Below are 18,526 nucleotides of genomic sequence, written 5' to 3'. Positions count from 1 at the left end.
GTGAGCTTCGTTTCCAGAGCATAACTCAGAAATCGTTCAATAGCTTTCTACAAGACTCAAACCGAACCTAAAGTGGAGCCTTTTGCTATTTACAGATTTTTGTCATTTTTATTTTTCATGATTTCAATGGAAACATGTTGGTCTTTGTCTAAAAAAAGAGGGGTGGGTTTCGTTGCCGGAGCATAACTTGAAAACCGTTTTATATTTTTCAGCAAAAATTGGCTGATATATCAAACAGAATCTAAAGTGGTGCCTTTTGCTGTTGGCAGATTTTTGTCTTTTGTATTTTTCTTTGTTTCCATGGAAACGATTTGGACATTTGGGGAGGGCTTCATTTCCGGAGCACAACTCGAAAACCTTTCAATATCTTTCAACAATACTTGGCAGATATATGAGGCAGACCCCAAAGTGGTGTCTTTTGCTATGTACAGATTTTTGTCATTTTTATTTTTCTCAGTTTCCATGAAAACGATTCAGACTTAGTCTCTAAAGGAAGGTGGGGCTTTCGTTTCCGGAGCATAACTCGAAAACCATTCAATATCTGTCAACAAAACTTGGTAGATATATCAAACAGAACCTAAGGTGGTGCCTTTTGCTATTTACAGATTTTTGTCATTTTTATTTTTCTCGGTTTCCATGGAAACATTTTGGACTAAGTCTTATAGGGGGAGTAGGCTTCGTTACCGGAGCATAACTCAAAAACCATTAAATATTTTTCAACAAAACTTGGTAGATATATCAAACACATCCTTAAGTGGTTCTTTTGCTACTTGCAGACTTTTGGCATTTTTATTTTTCCCGGTTTCCATGGAAACAATTTATACTTAGTCTCAAAAGGGAGGGGTGGGCTTCGTTTATGGAGCACAACTCAGAAACCTTTCAGTATCTTTCAACAAAACGTGGCAGATATATGAGGCACATCCCAAAGTGGTGCCTTTTGCTATTTGCAGACTTTGTCATTTTTTATTTTTCCTGGTTTCCATGGAATCAATTTGAACTTAGTCCCAAAAGGGAGGGGTGGGCTTCGTTTCCGGAGCACAACTTAAAAACTTCTTAATATCTTTCAGCAAAACTTGGCAGATATGTGAGGCAGATCCCAAAGTGGTGCCTTTGGTATTTGCAGATTTTTGTGATATATTATTTTCTCGGTTTCCATGGAAACGATTCGGACTTAGTCTCAAAAGGGTGGGGTGGCTTTCGTTTCCGGAGCACAACTGGAAAATTTCTTAATATCTTTCAGCAAATCTTGGCAGATATGTGAGGCAGATGCGAAAGTGCTGCCTTTTGCTATTTGGCAGATTTTTGGCATATTTATTTTTCCTGGTTTCGATGGAAACGGTTAGGACTTAGTCCCAAAAGGGAAGGGTGGGCTTCATTTCCGGGGCACAACTCAAAAGCGTTCAGTATCTTTCAACAGAACTTGGCAGATATATTAGGCAAATTTTGAAATGATGCTTTTTTGCTCTTTACAGATTTTTGGCATTTATATTTCTCATGATTTCCATGGAAACGATTTGGACTTAGTTTAACAAAAAGTCAAGCTGGACTTTAAGTAACTGTGAGATGATTTGTTCTTTCAAATATGTCGGGGCCGGGGGGATGTGTCATCTCCTGATGACTCTTGTTATCCCATCGGCATGTAATGCGGTGGGATATAGTCGTCGCCTCGTCCGTCTGTCCGTCCGTCCGTCCGTCCGTATTCATTTTGTTTCCGGAGCATAACTCAAAGACCGTTCGATATTTTTTAACCAAAATTGGTAGATATGTCAAACATAACCTAAGGTGGTGCCTTTTGCTATTTACAGATTATTGTCATTTTTATTTTTCTCGGTTTCCATGGAAACATTTTGGACTTAGTCTTAAAGAAGGGCGGGTTTCGTTTCCGGAGCATAACTCAAGAACCGTTCAGTATTTCTCAACAAAACTTGGTAGATATATCAAACAGATCCTAAAGTGGTGCCTTTTGCTATTTACAGATTTTGGCATTTTATTTTCCCGGTTTCCATGGAAGCGATTCGGACTTAGTCCCAAAAGTGAGGGTGGGCTTCGTTTCCGGAGCACAACTCAAAAACTTCTCGATGTCTTTCAGCAACACTTGGCAGATATGTGAGGCAGATCCCAAAGTGGTGCCTTTTGCTATTTACAGATTTTTGGCATTTTTATTTTTCCCGGTTTCCATGGAAACGATTCGGACTTAGTCCCAAAAGTGAGGGGTTGGCTTCGTTTCCGGAGCATAACTCAAGAACCATTCTATATTGTTCAACAAAACTTGGTAGATATATGAAACAGAACCTTGAGTGGTGCCTTTTGCTATTTGCAGATTTTTGTCATTTTTATTTTTCCCGGTTTCCATGGAAACATTTTGGACTTAGTCTCAAAAAGTAAGGATTGCTTTCGTTTCTGGAGCATAACTCAAGAACCAATCAATATTTTTCAACAAAACATGGTAGATATATCAAACAGATCCTAAAGTTGTGCCTTTTGCTATTTGCAGATTTTTGGCATTTTTATTTTTCCCGGTTTCCATGGAAACGATTCAGACTTAGTCCCAAAAGTGAGGGGTTGGCTTCGTTTCCGAAGCACAACTCAAAAACTTCTCAATGTCTTTCAGCAAAACTTAGCAGATATGTGAGGCAGATCCCAAAGTGGTGCCTTTTGCTATTTGCAGATATTTGTGATTTATTGTTTTTTTGGTTTCCATGGAAATGATTCAGACTTAGTCTCAAAAGGAAGGAATGGGTTTCATTTCCGGAGCATAACTCAAGAACCATTCAATATTTTTCAACAAGACTTGGTAGATATATCAAACAGAACCTTAAGTTGTGCCTTTTGCTATTTACAGATTTTTGGCATTTTAATTTTTCCTGGTTTCCATGGAAACGATTCGGACTTAGTCCCAAAAGTGAGGGGTGGGCTTCGTTTCTGGAGCACAACTCAAAAACTTCTCAATGTCTTTCAGCAACACTTGACAGATATGTGAGGCAGATCCTAAAGTGGTGCCTTTTGCTATTTACAGATTTTTGGCATTTTTATTTTTCCCGCTTAGTCCCAAAAAGTGAGGGGTTGGCTTCGTTTCCGGAGGATAACTCAAGAACCGTTCTATATTGTTCAACAAAACTTGGTAGATATATGAAACAGAGCCTTGAGTGGTGCCTTTTGGTATTTGCAGATTTTTGGCATTTTTATTTTTCCCGGTTTCCATGGAAACATTTTGGACTTAGTCTAAAAAAGTACGGATTGCTTTCGTTTCCGGAGCATAACTCAAGAACCGTTCAATATTTTTCAACAAATCATGGTAGATATATCAAACAGATCCTAAAGTTGTGCCTTTTGCAATTTGCAGATTTTTGGCATTTTTATTTTTCCCGGTTTCCATGGAAACGATTCGGACTTAGTCCCAAAAGTGAGGGGTGGGCTTCGTTTCCGGAGCACAACTGGAAAACTTCTTAATATCTTTCAGCAAAACTTAGCAGATATGTGAGGCAGATGCTATTTGCAGATATTTGTGATTTATTATTTTCTCAGTTTCCATGGAAACAATTTGGACTTAGTCTCAAAAGGGAGGGGTAGGTTTTGTTTCCGGATCACAACGCGAAAACTTCTTAATATCTTTCAGCAAAACTTGGCAGATATGTGAGGCAGATCCCAAAGTGGTGCCTTTTGCTATTTGCAGATTTTTGTCATTTATATTTTTCATGATTTCCATGAAAACGATTTGCACTTAGTCTAAAATCAAGCTGGACTTTAAGTAACTGTCAGATGATTTGTTCTTTCAAAGATGTGGAGGCCGGGGGGATATGTCATCTTCTGATGACTCTTGTTTTTATTTTCATGACTTCCATGGAAACACGTTGGACTTTGTCTCAAAAGGGAGGGGTGGGCTTCGTTTATGGAGTGCAGAGAAAGGGACAGCCAGGTGTTCGAGAAGCACGTTCACAGACAAAGTTATTTATTCATTAACCTGTGCTGTGCTGTCTCCATCCGTTCTCGAACACCTGGCTGTCCTTTTCTCTGCACTCCTCCCTCGTAACAAATAGTGAACTTGGTCAATATTTTAATGATAGATTGTTAAACAACTTTTTTAGTTTTAGGACAAAAATTCTGCAAAAACCTCACAGAGTGGGTATGATGTTTTGATTATGATCAGCGTTTCATTGAGTATATTATGTTTATTAGTTTTCGAGTTAGATTGCAATTCATCGGTCCCCTTTTGAGCCAAACGGACTATAGTGGTAGTGCTCTTTTCCGGAGCAGAACTCTAAAATCATTCAATATTTCTTCACCAAACTTGGCACATAGATAGATCTGGTGGTGTACTGGTGCCTTTTGGTAGTTTGGAATTATAAATAAAATATTTTTGCGTTTCCATGGCAACAAATTCGACTTAGACTGAAATTAATGGTAGTGCTCTTTTCTGGAGCAGAACTTTAAAAAATCTTTCAATACTCACCTTCCACTTTTCTATATACACACCTAAATATTTGACATAATCATAACTCGTAGACATAATCATGAAGAGTATTTTGCCATTGTGGGGGATATTGATGACTTTGTCTTCTTGTTTCACTTTGGAAAACTGTCATATGTTAGCATTCGCTTTACCATATTCTATGCATTTAGCTCTCCCTCACTAATAAGCACCCCGACTGGAAATATGTAGTGTGCGTAGTAAAGTCTGAGCCATTTTCAGCATGTTAAAGGTATCTTAAGATCTGGTTGAATGTTTAACAAATTGGAGATGTTTCTATGTGTTAGCTCAGTTTAACTATGTATACTTCCTATGTTATTTTCTATCCCTGCTAATCAAATATCCCAAACATTGAAGTGGTATCTGTAAATAATCAAGTCCAGACCAGACAAAACAGTGATCAAGAACATGAGCATCGGCCTACACAATTGGAATATGATGACATGTGTCAACCAAGTCATTGAGCCTGACCACCCAATCCTGTTAGTCGCTTTTTATGACAAACATGGGTTGCTGAAGACCAACTGTAGCCCGGATGACTGCTTACTGGGTGACTGCTGCAATGATCGCAATGATACCAAGAGGGGCTTCAAACTTCAGTAGCACACTCCATCTTCTTTATTTCATTATTTCGTACACCAATTTTTTTCCAGGATCAGGCACCTTGATTGTGAAAGATGACCCTGTACCCCTGTCACCATCTGGCAGACAGAAACTGCAGAACCTCTTGGAATGCCATCTGGTGGCAGAATCCAGTGATGACCAGATCAAGTGGAGACAACCCCCATCAGCTGGAAAGGACCAGGTGGAAGAAGGTGAGACTCCATAACAAAATTAATCTGAGCTGGGATATCAGCTGGATACTTTTGGTATCAGTGTGTTAAAAGACTTCACACCCTCAGTTATAGCGTAAGGTAGTCAACAGGCTTATTTTCTTCTTTGTACCAGTATTCAGGGATTGATCTGAGGAAAAGTCTGCTAATAAACAGTGCCTGACAGTGTTGAAAAGAAAATACGTATACAAGCCTAGATTCATGTGTTGGTGTACACATCTGGTGTCCACTGCTGTGATATTGCTCGAATATTGCTAAAAGCGGCTTGCAATATTGCTACTCACTCACTCACTCACTGACCGCCTCCGTGGTGTCACTCCACCACTCAAGGTCACTCCCTCACTCACTCCCTGCCTCACTCACTCACAACAGGACTGGTCTACTCAGTCAGTCAATCACTGGGATATTCATGCTTCACTCTTCTGACATGGTATCTCAATCTAGCACTATAAAACCACTTTTAGAAGACCTTCACAGGTGATTACATCTGGTGAATTTTCTATTCAGCTAATATTCAGCATTCAGCTTTCTGGTTCGATGTATGAGCAGCAGAAGTATTCCAAGCAGAGTTTCATACTTGATAACAAAATGAAACAGGCTATTAACAATATACAGACCCTGTCTTTCCTGTTTACAAATACTATTAAGGGCATTGTGCAGAATTCTTTTTGTCCAGACCAAATTTCCAATGTAGAGGTGGTGTAGACATGAAGCCAACTTGTTCAAGATTACTGACAACAAGCTTGACATGAACCCTATCCTGACTGTCTGTGTTTCAGGTGTTTGTCAATATATTCTTTCAGATGAGGCACATTCATTAGAGGATCTATTTTCTTCCTGGAATAACCCTGTGTTGGAAATTCCACTGAAGGTGAGACAACATTTCACTGTTCACCCATTGGCCACAAATCTCTCCCAAACCCATACCATGGCCTGGATCTGACCACCCGATACACTAAGGTGCCTCTTAGGCGTGAGTGAGTAGTCCTCATGACTCCTCTCAGATCTGACTCACTCCTTCACTCACTCGCTCACTCACTCACTCGCTCACTCACTCACTAACTCACTCACTCACTCCTAAGAAGCACCTTAGTGTATCGGTTGGTCAGATTCAGTGTCATGGTTTATTCTCGTCATCTCCTGACTGCATAGCTTGTTGTTCATGTCCATTTCCATCGTGTGTCAGGAATATTGCTGCGAATGATGTTGGACATGTGACACAACAAATATAACAGTCGATGTTTACCTTTCAGTCATGTGTCAGTGCGGAGGTGTCACACACAAGTAAAGCAGCCACGAGGTCCTTCAAGTCTCTCTACCCCACCAAGTTCACTAAGGCCATGCTGAAGAGCTTCCAGGTAAAATGGGCTGTGGGGTAGCGGTTAAAGCATCCGTTCATAACACCGAAGTCCCAGGTTCAATTCCCTTCATGGGTACAATGTCTGAAGCCAATTTCTGGTGTTCCCCGCAGTGATATTGCTGTGGTATTGCTAAAAGTGGTGTAAAAACCATACTCACTCACTCCAGGTAAAAGACTACTCTGAGGTCTCTGGGAACTAGATGATAAATTATCTCAACCATGACCATGGTTTAATTTGCAGTGTACAAGAAAACTGACCTTAATCATACTACACATGGAATGTTTTTTTTTCATCTATACTGAACTGCAAAAGAAACGTCATCTTTCAAAACCAAATGCAAAATTTTGTTCTTACAAGGTGGTGTTTTTATTATGATTGTACCGTTTGGTTAACATGTTTTTCAATCCAAATAGACAGTTATTACCAACAAAAGTGTTTTCTGATGAAAAAGCATATCAAACAAATGTACCTAAAAAGACAGACATGGTAAAAGGTTTCCTATGACATTTGTGAAAATGAATGAAAGCAAGTCCCAAACTCAAATGAAATCAATCATGTTTTGACACAATATCCATGCCATGACTTACAAGAAGTCAGAGGAACCAAGCCGTGGGATGATTGCAAGTTAGTCAGACTGCGCGGAGGGTAGCCAATCATTTTAATGTTCATTTGAGGATAATGTATCGACTGCAGTAGTCGTATCAGGCCACTAACAGCATCCAAGACCGTACATGCAGTGGACAACCTTCAGTATCATCACAACGTCAAGACTGGCAGATTGTGCGCAACCATCTGCAGGATCGTTGCACCAGAGCTGCGGAAACAGCACGCCAGGCCACTGGGACTCACAACAGACCCATTAGTGACAATACAGTGCGTCGGCGTTTGCACGTTTGCACATCGTGGTCCTGTCCTCACCGCTCGTCACCGCCAAAGCCGACTGCAATGGGCAACTCAGCATCGAAATTAGCATAATAGACAACTGAGTTTTTTTCTGATGAAAGCCGATACAGTGTTTCGACAGAGTGAGGGTTTGGCGAAGTTGTGGGGAATGGTTTTCCAATGAGTATATTGTTGAAAGAGACTCGTGGTGTGGTCCATGCATCATGGTGTGGGGTGCAATCAGTCTGAACCAGAGAGTTGTCCCTGTGGTTCCAGGATCTCGGTCCAAGATGAGGAAATAGTGAAACAGGTGCTCGTTATATTGACCATGTCTTAAGACCCACGTTGTACCACATTTTGGACGTCATGGAAATCACATCTTACAGCAAGACAATGCTCGTGCCCACACTGCCAGAGCAACATTGGACTTCTGAGACAACATGGTATCCAAACCCTACAATAGCCTGCACTCAGCCCGGATTTAAGTCCAATTGAACTCCTCGATGAGGCATTTCGCAGAGTATGGACCCAAGTGCTTGTAGCCTTCATCAACCAGCTAATTCATTCCATGTACAGACGATGCAATGCTGTCATTGATGCCTATGGAGGCCACACACGATACTGACTTTGAGGTATCCTAATGGTACCATTTTGTGATTTTGTTTGTGTGAACTCTAAATGTGATTCCCGAAAATGGGTTGACCATAATTGTAAAATTTGAACTCAATCGTCTGTTTTGATTGTTAATTAGAGCAAATTAAAGTGTGTGCTTTTAGAAACCTCTATTGGTATGGTGTTTCCTTTGTGGCTCAGCATATTTGAAATATGCCCTAGGACATTGATGTTAAAATTAAAAAACACGGTTTGGCTGGTTTTAGAAAGGTGCATAGTGTATAATTCTGGATTCATGCTGGTAGACTGAGTGAAGTAATTTCAGGTTAGTTAAAGAAACACCTCAGGGTGTCCAAAGGCCCGCATACCAATTAGTTGAATTTCTAATGTCAGAGAAGTAAAATGCAGTCGACGAATGAGCATTGTGATCTTAGCAATCAATTAATTTATTAGACATTGGAACATACCAAAAAAAGACACAAGGGGTGTTGGGACTCTCTTTATTTAATTTTGTATATCGTAAATGAGTGCTTGCTGTCAGTTGTTCAATGCTTTTATCTCAAACACCGTGAACTATGGCTGTGAAGTATGGGGAACAACATTCGCGACTGAAATTGAATGTATCTATCTCAAGTTATTAAAACGAATTCTAAAAGTCCACACAAAATCAACAAATGCTGCTGTCTACGGGTAGATCTGGTGTAATTAGCTCAAAATATCTGACTCAGACAGTGTGTAACAATATGAAGGTGTAATAACTGTAATGATTACTTTCTTCTTTGATATGAATCTTTCATGAGTTTTCATAAGGTACTACATTCCACACACTGGTATGCACAAAGAGTTTACACCAGTGTTACCAGCGTCAGTGGATCAGTATGCACTTGAATTTCATTCCCAACTCCCTGAGGCACTTTCAAGATGGTTCTCATGAAGTCAGTTTTCTCTGATGTGTTTAAGGTCCTGGGCCAAGTTGACAACAAGTTTATTGCCTGCGTTCTCCAGACTGAGGAACTGAATTCTTCGAAAGGTTTGTTTTATATGATAAGGTTTTTTTCCCGCAGGATTTTTACTCCCAAAAGGCCATAGATTCATTTCAGCATTGAAAAAGGCCCTAATTGCCAGTGATTTGCTCTAAAAAGAGCCTTTATGCAGCAAAACTTGTCAAGTTATGATTTTACAGGAAATTGATAATAAAAATACCTTGCAATGACTGTGGCGTTATTTAATCTCCACTCTGAAAAAGATTTTCGCAGTGCAGTAATGTATCTAAGAGTTATTCCCTCTGATGGTCGGTTTTTTTTGCACTTGTTTTAGCTCCTGATCTTATTGTGTTGTTTGACCAACATGCAGCACATGAGAGAGTACGTCTTGAACAGTTGACAGAAGGTGAGGAAGGAGTTACTTCCCTTTGAAAATCTATGTATGAGAAGCTTATTGTACGACTCCGATTTGTTTTTAATTGATATGAACTTATTAACCAACAGTTGTGTTTCTCTGCTAAAACTGAATACTTAAAAATGGGCCAAGTGTGAATGTATCTGTTGAATTAAATGTTATTTAATGTACTGCTGTGAAATCTTGTCAGTCTGGACAGTACTGGTTCCAGTGAAATTATGCAGATTTCCAGATAAATGGAAAAAAAGGACACTAAGTACAAGTGTATTTTGGAATGTTTGTTTCCTGTGTGGACCATCAGGGTTCCACTGAGTGCCTTTGAGATAAATGAAGCTATTGAGTAACAATGCTGGTGTACTTCATTTAATACAGGGGAGGTGGGGTATCCTAGTGGTTAAGGTGTTCGCTCGTCATGCCGAAGACCCATGTTTGATTCCCCAAATGGGCACAAGGTGTGAAGCCCATTTCTGGTGTCCCCCTCCGTGATATTGCTGGAATATTGCTCAAAACGACGTAAAACTAAACTCACTCACTCACTCATTTAATACATGTAATGTCTTGCAGATATCTATGTAAACAGTGATGACGTGACTGACTGCTCAATCAAATCCAGCCAGGTCTCACCTCCTAGGACCTTGACCTTTACGGAGGAGAATGTCCGCCTGATAAAATCTTTCAGGGATGAATTCAAGAGGATAGGTACATTCTTGCACTAGTCCTAGTCACTGTAATAAGTATTTAGAATTCACTCAGGGAAACAAGAATGCTGTATCTGATCATGTGCTGTTTGACGGAATGAAAATTTGGGATTAGCGACTTAGCTGATTGTGTGTCATGGCACGCAAAGAACATGGGTTGATGATAAAGTTTGTCATAACATCCGTGTCCGTTTTGACTCAATTGTTATCACTCACCCATCATGCAGTGGGAGTATTTTTGAGTGTGGGCTTTAACTCTTTACAAAATCATTATATGAACAGAAACAGCTTGATGAAATTTTAATGGCATATGAGATTTGCTGTTTTTGAGTGTAATGTACACAACTTTATTTCATACCCATTGAATCTAACGATAACAAACAGTAGTGCAATACGGCAAGCTCATGCAAATTCTGTATTGTACTCTTTATTATCCCCCGCGTGCGTGCGTCCATCCATCTGTCCGTCCGTGCACATTTGTCTTTTCCGGAACAGAACTCTAAAACCGTTCAATATTTCTTCGCCAAACTTGGCACATAGATAGATCTGGTGGTGTACTGGTGCCTTTTGGTAGTTTTGGAATTCTGAATAAAATATTTTTGGCGTTTCCTTGGCAACAAGTTTGACTAAGCCTGAAATTGATGGTAGTGCTCTTTTCCGGAGCAGATATCTAAAACCGTTCACTATTTCTTCACCAAACTTGGCACATCGATAGATCTGGTGGTGTACTGGTGGCTTTTGGTAGTTTTGGAATTCTGAATAAAATATTTTTTGCTTTTCCGTGGCAACAAGTTTGACTTTGCCTGAAATTGGTGGTAGTGCTCTTTTCTGGAGCTGAACTCTAAAACCGTTCACTATTTCTTCACCAAACTTGACACATAGATTGGTCTGGTGGTGTACTGGTTCCTTTTTGATAGTTTTGAAATTCTGAATAAAATATTTTTGGTGTTTCCATGGCAACAAGTTTGACATAGACTGAAATTAGTGATAGTGCTCCTTTATGGAGCATAACTTTAAAAACCTTTCAATACTCTCCTTCCACTTTTCTATGTATACACCTAAATATTTGACATAATCATAACTCGTAGACATAATCATGAAGAGTATTTTGCCATTGCGGGGGATATTAATGACTTCGTCTTCTTGTTTGCAGATCTCTTTCCAATGTTGACCTCATTTCTAAAAAGTATCCCAAACAAAATCTTTGAAACATAGTATTTATATGGAAGTTGTTTTGTGGCAAATATTATTCTACTTTGTTTCTTTTGTGATGAGAATCTGGCACTTGATTGATGATAGGTGGATTAATGCTTTACATGTGTGATACATCCCTTGAGCAATGTAATACTCAGGTCATACTATTATCAATGCAGGAGTTTGTTTCAATAGTGGCATTTAGAGTCAGACTGACAGTTGGTGTCATGAAAAGGGTATGTTGTAGATATAGAACGTCATACCTAGTGTATTTGGACCTAGTGTATTGAACGAGAAGATGTCGTAGGAGAGAGACAACAATCTGTTTCTCTCCTATCATGACATCATCTTGTCTAATCCATAAGTACAGTACTATGACATTCTCTGTATGTATGTTTCAGGTGTGACGTTCACCATCAACGGCTCATCCCGAGATTCACTCAACATCCACTCCATCCCTGCATGTCTGGTTGAGAGAGAGGCAAACGAAGTGCGCAGAGGCAGGGAATCGGTTGTCATGGACATTGTAGAGGTAGAGTTCCTGTTTTGGGGATTTGGCATGATTTAAATAGTCACTTTTGGTATCACATAGTGAGTGAGGGAGGAAGCGACCTTTAGCAATATTCCAGCAATATCAAGGCAGGGGACACCAGAAATGGGCTTCACACATTGTGCACATTTAGAAAAATGCATCCATATGCATATGTATTGTACATTGTGTTAAAAGAATTTTTGGTTACTTAAGTTAAGAATGTAATCCTTATGTATCTTACTAATATTGTGGTTAAAGTGAGTGAGTGAGGTTAGTTTTACGCCGCTTTTAGCAATATTCCAGCAATATCACTGGGCTTCATTGTACCCATGTGGGAATCGAACCCGGGTCTTTGGCGTAACGAGCGAACACGTTAACCACTAGGCTACCCCACTGCCCCTTGTGGTTAAAGCATCACCTGGACAGCAAGGCTCAACTCTGTAGCATGTTACAGTGTGTAAAGTCTTATCTTGTGTACCCTGACATACATTTAGAATTTTCCAGGCAACAGGTTTTGTATTATTTTTTGTAGATAAGAAAATAATACACAGCATCAAGACAGAAATACCAGTGTTGCAGTTTGAGTGGCAAACAGAAGAATCTGTTGTTTGATATCACACAATCTTGAATTTATTTCAAAATTTGATTTTGGTACTACCCCTAATGAATGTGAAGATTAACATTGTGTCTGAGAAATATGTATATTATGTCTCCCCTTTTTGTATTTCAGATCTTAATCAAAGACCATCTTGAGGTAAGAAGATGTTTTGTTGTTATATTCCCCCAAATTTTGTGGAAAGATTTCAAGGACAGCTTAGGTCCACAGTACCCTGTAAAAGACGGCTGCCACCATATAGGTAGCATATTTAGTAGTTAGTCATTACCCAATAGACAAATTGAAAGAGTGAGTGAGTTTAGTTTCAGCAATATTCCAGCTATATGTCAATCCAGGGATCAACAGTATGAGCATCGTTCTACGCAGTTGGGATACAATGACATGTGTCAACCAAGGTAGCGAGCCTGCCCACCCGATCCTATTAGTCGCCTCTTACGACAAGCATGTGTTTCAGAAGACCAATTCTAATCCGGATCTTCACGGGTCGAAGAGATGATGACAAGGAGGATGAGTGGCTGTCTGGCTGATAGTGTCATGGTTGTAGGTTATGGTATCAATCACATATTTGCCTGGCCCACACTTGAGAACTTGCAGGCTGCTGTTATAGCACTTGAACATCTTAGATGTTGCTAGCAACAGCATTTACAACATTGCTCAACCAAGGTTTTCCTTGATAGGTGCTGAAGATGATGAGAGGAGCCAGAAGTCGACTGCCACAAACCATTCACAAGGTGCTGTGCTCTCAGGCCTGTCATGGTAAGGTCACTGTTGGTAATGTAGAACCATTGCACTTTTGATTGTCAGAAAATAGTTTGGCTTCTGAACACTGCCTGCTGATCACCAAGTCATCTTGGTTCGAAATATATTTTGCATAACTCTTTTTCTGTGATAGAATTCATACCATGAGCAGTGCTAAGGCTTAAGTATTAACCCTCTAAATAATTTTAATCTAAGTTATTACTGAAACTGTATCTTATACTGTTCCAGGGGCTATTAAGTTTGGAGACAGCTTGACTTTGTCCCAGTGTAGAGAGCTTCTAGAGTCGCTGGCAGAGTGCAACCTTCCGTTCCAGTGTGCGCACGGTCGGCCATCTGTCATGCCTTTGCTCAGCCTACAGCAGCTTCATGCTAAAGTTCCACCAGAGGTAAGTCTATATGTGCTGTTATTTAGCCTACAGCAGCTTCATGCTAAAGTTCCACCAGAGGTAAGTCTATATGTGCTGTTATTTAGCCTACAGCAGCTCCATGCTAAAGTTCCACCAGAGGTAAGCCTATATGTGCTGTTATTTAGCCTACAGCAGCTTCATGCTAAAGTTCCACCAGAGGTAAGCCTATATGTGCTGTTATTTAGCCTACAGCAGCTTCATGCTAAAGTTCCACCAGAGGTAAGCCTATATGTGCTGTTATTTAGCCTACAGCAGCTTCATGCTAAAGTTCCACCAGAGGTAAGCCTATATGTGCTGTTATTTAGCCTACAGCAGCTCCATGCTAAAGTTCCACCAGAGGTAAGCCTATATGTGCTGTTATTTAGCCTACAGCAGCTCCATGCTAAAGTTCCACCAGAGGTAAGCCTATATGTACTGTTATTTAGCCTACAGCAGCTTCATGCTAAAGTTCCACCAGAGGTAAGTCTATATGTGCTGTTATTTAGCCTACAGCAGCTTCATGCTAAGGTTCCACCAGAGTTAAGCCTATATGTGCTGTTATTTAGCCTACAGCAGCTTCATGCTAAAGTTCCACCAGAGGTGCTTCCTATATGTGCTGTTATTTAGCCTACAGCAGCTCCATGCTAAAGTTCCACCAGAGGTAAGCCTATATGTGCTGTTATTTAGCCTACAGCAGCTTCATGCTAAGGTTCCACCAGAGGTAAGCCTATATGTACTGTTATTTAGCCTACAGCAGCTTCATGCTAAAGTTCCACCAGAGGTAAGCCTATATGTGCTCTTATTTAGCCTACAGCAGCTTCATGCTAAAGTTCCACCAGAGGTAAGTCATTCTGTTATTTAGCCTACAGCAGCTCCATGCTAAAGTTCCACCAGAGGTAAGTCATTCTGTTTTTTAGCCTACAGCAGCTCCATGCTAAAGATCCACCAAAGGTAAGTCTATATGTGCTGTTATTTAGCCTACAGCAGCTTCATGCTAAAGTTCCACCAGAGGTAAGTCATTCTGTTTTTTAGCCTACAGCAGCTCCATGCTAAAGATCCACCAAAGGTAAGTCTATATGTGCTGTTATTTAGCCTACAGCAGCTTCATGCTAAAGTTCCACCAGAGGTAAGTCTATATGTGCTGTTATTTAGCCTACAGCAGCTTCATGCTAAAGTTCCACCAGAGGTAAGCCTATATGTGCTGTTATTTAGCCTACAGCAGCTTCATGCTAAAGTTCCACCAGAGGTAAGCCTATATGTACTGTTATTTAGCCTACAGCAGCTTCAAGCTAAAGTTCCACCAGAGGTAAGCCTATATGTGCTGTTATTTAGCCTACAGCAGCTTCATGCTAAAGTTCCACCAGAGGTAAGCCTATATGTGCTGTTATTTAGCCTACAGCAGCTTCATGCTAAAGTTCCACCAGAGGTAAGTCATTCTGTTTTTTAGCCTACAGCAGCTCTATGCTAAAGATCCACCAGAGGTAAGTCTATATGTGCTGTTATTTAGCCTACAGCAGCTTCATGCTAAAGTTCCACCAGAGGTAAGCCTATATGTGCTGTTATTTAGCCTACAGCAGCTTCATGCTAAGGTTCCACCAGAGGTAAGCCTACATGTGCTGTTATTTAGCCTACAGCAGCTTCATGCTAAAGTTCCACCAGAGGTAAGCCTATATGTGCTGTTATTTAGCCTACAGCAGCTTCATGCTAAGGTTCCACCAGAGGTAAGCCACTCAAACTGGAGCAGTGTACTCAATCAGTCAAGCATGTACTCAACCAAGAGCAGCTTCATGTTAGTCCCACATTAGGTAGTCTGGGGTTAGCCTCAACTCATATTTGGTAGATTCTGAATACTTGATCCTAGTTCACAATTTTGCAATGGTTGACAATAGATCACCCTCTACTTGGCATGCAAGAATATTCCAGGGTCATTCACACAGAGCAAGACTTCCAAACAGTATAATTTACCAGCTTGGTAAAATGAGGCTACTTTTAGGTCTTTAGGTCTTTATTCTTTAGGTCAGAATTTGACCACCATCACTCTTTGGTTTTTTTTTTACCTAGGTGTGCTTGGGCATCTAAAGATATGTGTCTTCTTTCTAGCCATTGCAGTTTTTGTCCATGTAACCGAGTCATGTTAAAAGTTAAAGGTCATAGCCTAGCAAAATATGTGTAAACTGAAAACACATGTCAGTGAAGCTTGTTACAGCCTTGGGTTGAGACCTTGATCTGAAACTGTTGTAACCCATTGAGGCCATTGTGATGGTGTGTTTTTTCACCTTTCTATGAGATTTGATCATAATATCATTAAATATCAGAAGAAGGTGTTCACATTGACCTATCTTCAGTGAGTATAATATCCAATTTGATCTGAGAAACTGAGAATTAGGATATCATATCATGTCTATTGCCTTTACAACCACCAGGTAAAATCATTGTGAAAAATCAGTTTGATACGTAAAGGGTCAAGATTGTTCTCTGGGTCAAGGCCTGAATAAGTATTCAATCAATCTCTACAATACTTGCCTTACTTGTGGTGAAATCAACACAGATACAACATATTCCAAAATTTATCATTATTTGCACTTCTATCATTGTCTAAGGCAGATTTTATCTTGTTTCAGAAAACCAAACGTCCAAGCTTGTGGAAAATATCCAGGCATCTCTCCATCCATCAATGAACTTATGAAAACTTGATTATTTGATATTAATTTTATCTTGCAAAAATAAGTTTGCTGCAATCAATCTGTGATAACTATTTTGAGCATTTACTTTTACCTTTGTTCAGTGTTAGTGATTTGATTTTTTCATTCACGTCAACGGAATCTAACGACGGCCTGATGATTACTAGAACTCTGTGATAAGCTGTTGAAAATGCATTATGATTTTTATGAATGCACTTCTCATTAAAGAAACTATACACAGGGAACCAATTTGTCATCTTTGTAATTCAAAATCAAATGATATCACGCTGCACCCATTGCCCTCCTTGTTGTCCCCCCACTGCAATGCGAAACAGGTGAATGTATTCAGCATCGTCCGTACGTCCGCCCGTACATACGTACGTCCTGATTCTTGTTAACGCGATATCTCATGAACTGTTGTACCCAATGTCTTCAAATTTGGTGACAGCCTACAGCCTACATGGTGACAGCCTGGGCCCTGTTTCACAAAGCTATCGTAGTGCTACGAATGTCGTAAGTCTATGTTACAGTATAGGAGGTACGACAGTCGTAGCGCTACGATAGCTTTGTGAAACAGGGTCCAGTCTATTTGGGTGACCTTGACCTTATTCTCAAGGTCACCAAGACACTTTGACCACTTTTCAAACTCTTGTTAATGCAATATCTCATGAACTGTTGTACCCAATGTCTTCAATTATGTCGACAGCCTACTATGGGTGATTATGCAGCCACCAGTCATTTCAGGAATCTTATGTGACCAAAACATATAAACTAGTGAGCGTGTTATAAATATTCATTCTTCTTTAGCAGCGAGGGACATTGCCATATTAGTGGCAAACACTTGTTTTCTTGGTGACCCATCTATCCTGGTGAAAGGAATAAAACAATTACTCGTGATATTTCATTCTCCATAGATTTTCCATTTTCAGACATGCAATTTTTTTGAAAAATTCGTTTCATGAGGAATATATTGACAATGAAAACTGAAGCATGTCAGCAAATATTTTGAACATATGATAAAGTTTCTGTCATTTGTATGAAATATGTTATCTGTGTGGGCAGAACATAAGCACATTTGTCATGAGAACTGACAATGTGTGATGGACCTGGTTGTCATTATGCCCATTATTGCTATTGTGCGGTCAACCAGTCTTGATAACCGACTGCTCCAACACGTCTAGAATATTGATGACTGGGCCTAAAGTGGCTTTCAGTCACTGTCAAGAGTGAGGAGTGTGTCCCTAACACTGGCTTGAAGTGCATGTCGGTTATGTCAGTGCATGTGAAATTGATGTGGACGTCCAATGTGGCCAAAGATATTTACCACCTTGATTAAACCTGCGAGCTCAGATATGGTTCTTTCATGCCTGGAACAGGATCAGGAAGACTTGGGGATTTGAACAAAGGATCTTAGGTTTCTGGCAAGTCAAAGGTGAGCAGATTGTGGCACTTTAGACAACTGGACCACCCTTGCCATCATTTTGTCATAATTCCAAGTGTGTAAAATCCTTTGACGTGATGGTCTACATTAAATCTGTACAGTAATGCTTATATGTTTGGCAAAACAACTTTCAGGACAATCAACACAATACTGTATTAAAGCAACATGCATGTCAGTTTGACACAACCTTCTTAATTTTTAACTTACCTTACCATAGGTCTTATGCATATTACCTCAAGCTCCGCCTAAAGAGATCAGACAGTCGTTGATTCGCCATTCTATAGAACGGCCACCTCGTGTATCGACGAGTGTACAGGCAACGGAAGTGACGTGATCTCCCCTCCCGCGCAAGCGCGGTCCATCCAAAATCACTTTTACTTCAAGCGTCTTGCTTGTCAGACGTTTTTGTTTCGCTAAGTTTTCAGACACTTACTAATAGATTTCAGATATTAAAGTTATTGGTATGTATGTTTTTCTATCTTATGTCTCTTCTCTGTGGGTGAAGAACATAATTTACAAGTAACTTCACTTACCTGGCTGCCTCGTGTTTTTTTTTTGTTTTTTCTTCACTTCGGTTTGGGGTGTGTCCCCACGTTCCGAGATTTTCCACGTGGCATGTTTGGGTGTTTTGATACCTCTAGGGTTCTTCCACCTTCTGTTTCATG

At 40.1% G+C, this 18,526-nt stretch overlaps 1 protein-coding gene across 1 annotated transcript in view; it reads left to right on the top strand.

Annotated features, from left to right (window-relative positions):
- LOC124264450 overlaps positions 1 to 16,665 on the top strand; it is a 51,600-nt gene extending 34,935 nt beyond the window's left edge. Inside the window, exons 5-15 of the mRNA XM_046699193.1 lie at positions 5,122 to 5,283; positions 6,105 to 6,172; positions 6,555 to 6,659; positions 9,117 to 9,186; positions 9,474 to 9,545; positions 10,119 to 10,253; positions 11,848 to 11,978; positions 12,709 to 12,732; positions 13,272 to 13,350; positions 13,582 to 13,739; positions 16,361 to 16,665. Coding sequence (XP_046555149.1) covers positions 5,122 to 5,283; positions 6,105 to 6,172; positions 6,555 to 6,659; positions 9,117 to 9,186; positions 9,474 to 9,545; positions 10,119 to 10,253; positions 11,848 to 11,978; positions 12,709 to 12,732; positions 13,272 to 13,350; positions 13,582 to 13,739; positions 16,361 to 16,417 — 1,061 coding nt within the window. The 3' untranslated portion in view covers positions 16,418 to 16,665. The remainder of the gene's footprint in view (positions 1 to 5,121; positions 5,284 to 6,104; positions 6,173 to 6,554; positions 6,660 to 9,116; positions 9,187 to 9,473; positions 9,546 to 10,118; positions 10,254 to 11,847; positions 11,979 to 12,708; positions 12,733 to 13,271; positions 13,351 to 13,581; positions 13,740 to 16,360) is intronic.
- Positions 16,666 to 18,526: the final 1,861 nt, after the last annotated feature.

This window comes from Haliotis rubra, unplaced genomic scaffold (assembly GCF_003918875.1).
Source record: "Haliotis rubra isolate DU_JTF1 unplaced genomic scaffold, ASM391887v1 Scf925, whole genome shotgun sequence".
Taxonomy (NCBI): domain Eukaryota; kingdom Metazoa; phylum Mollusca; class Gastropoda; order Lepetellida; family Haliotidae; genus Haliotis; species Haliotis rubra.
This window is presented reverse-complemented; position numbering and strand designations above follow the sequence as displayed.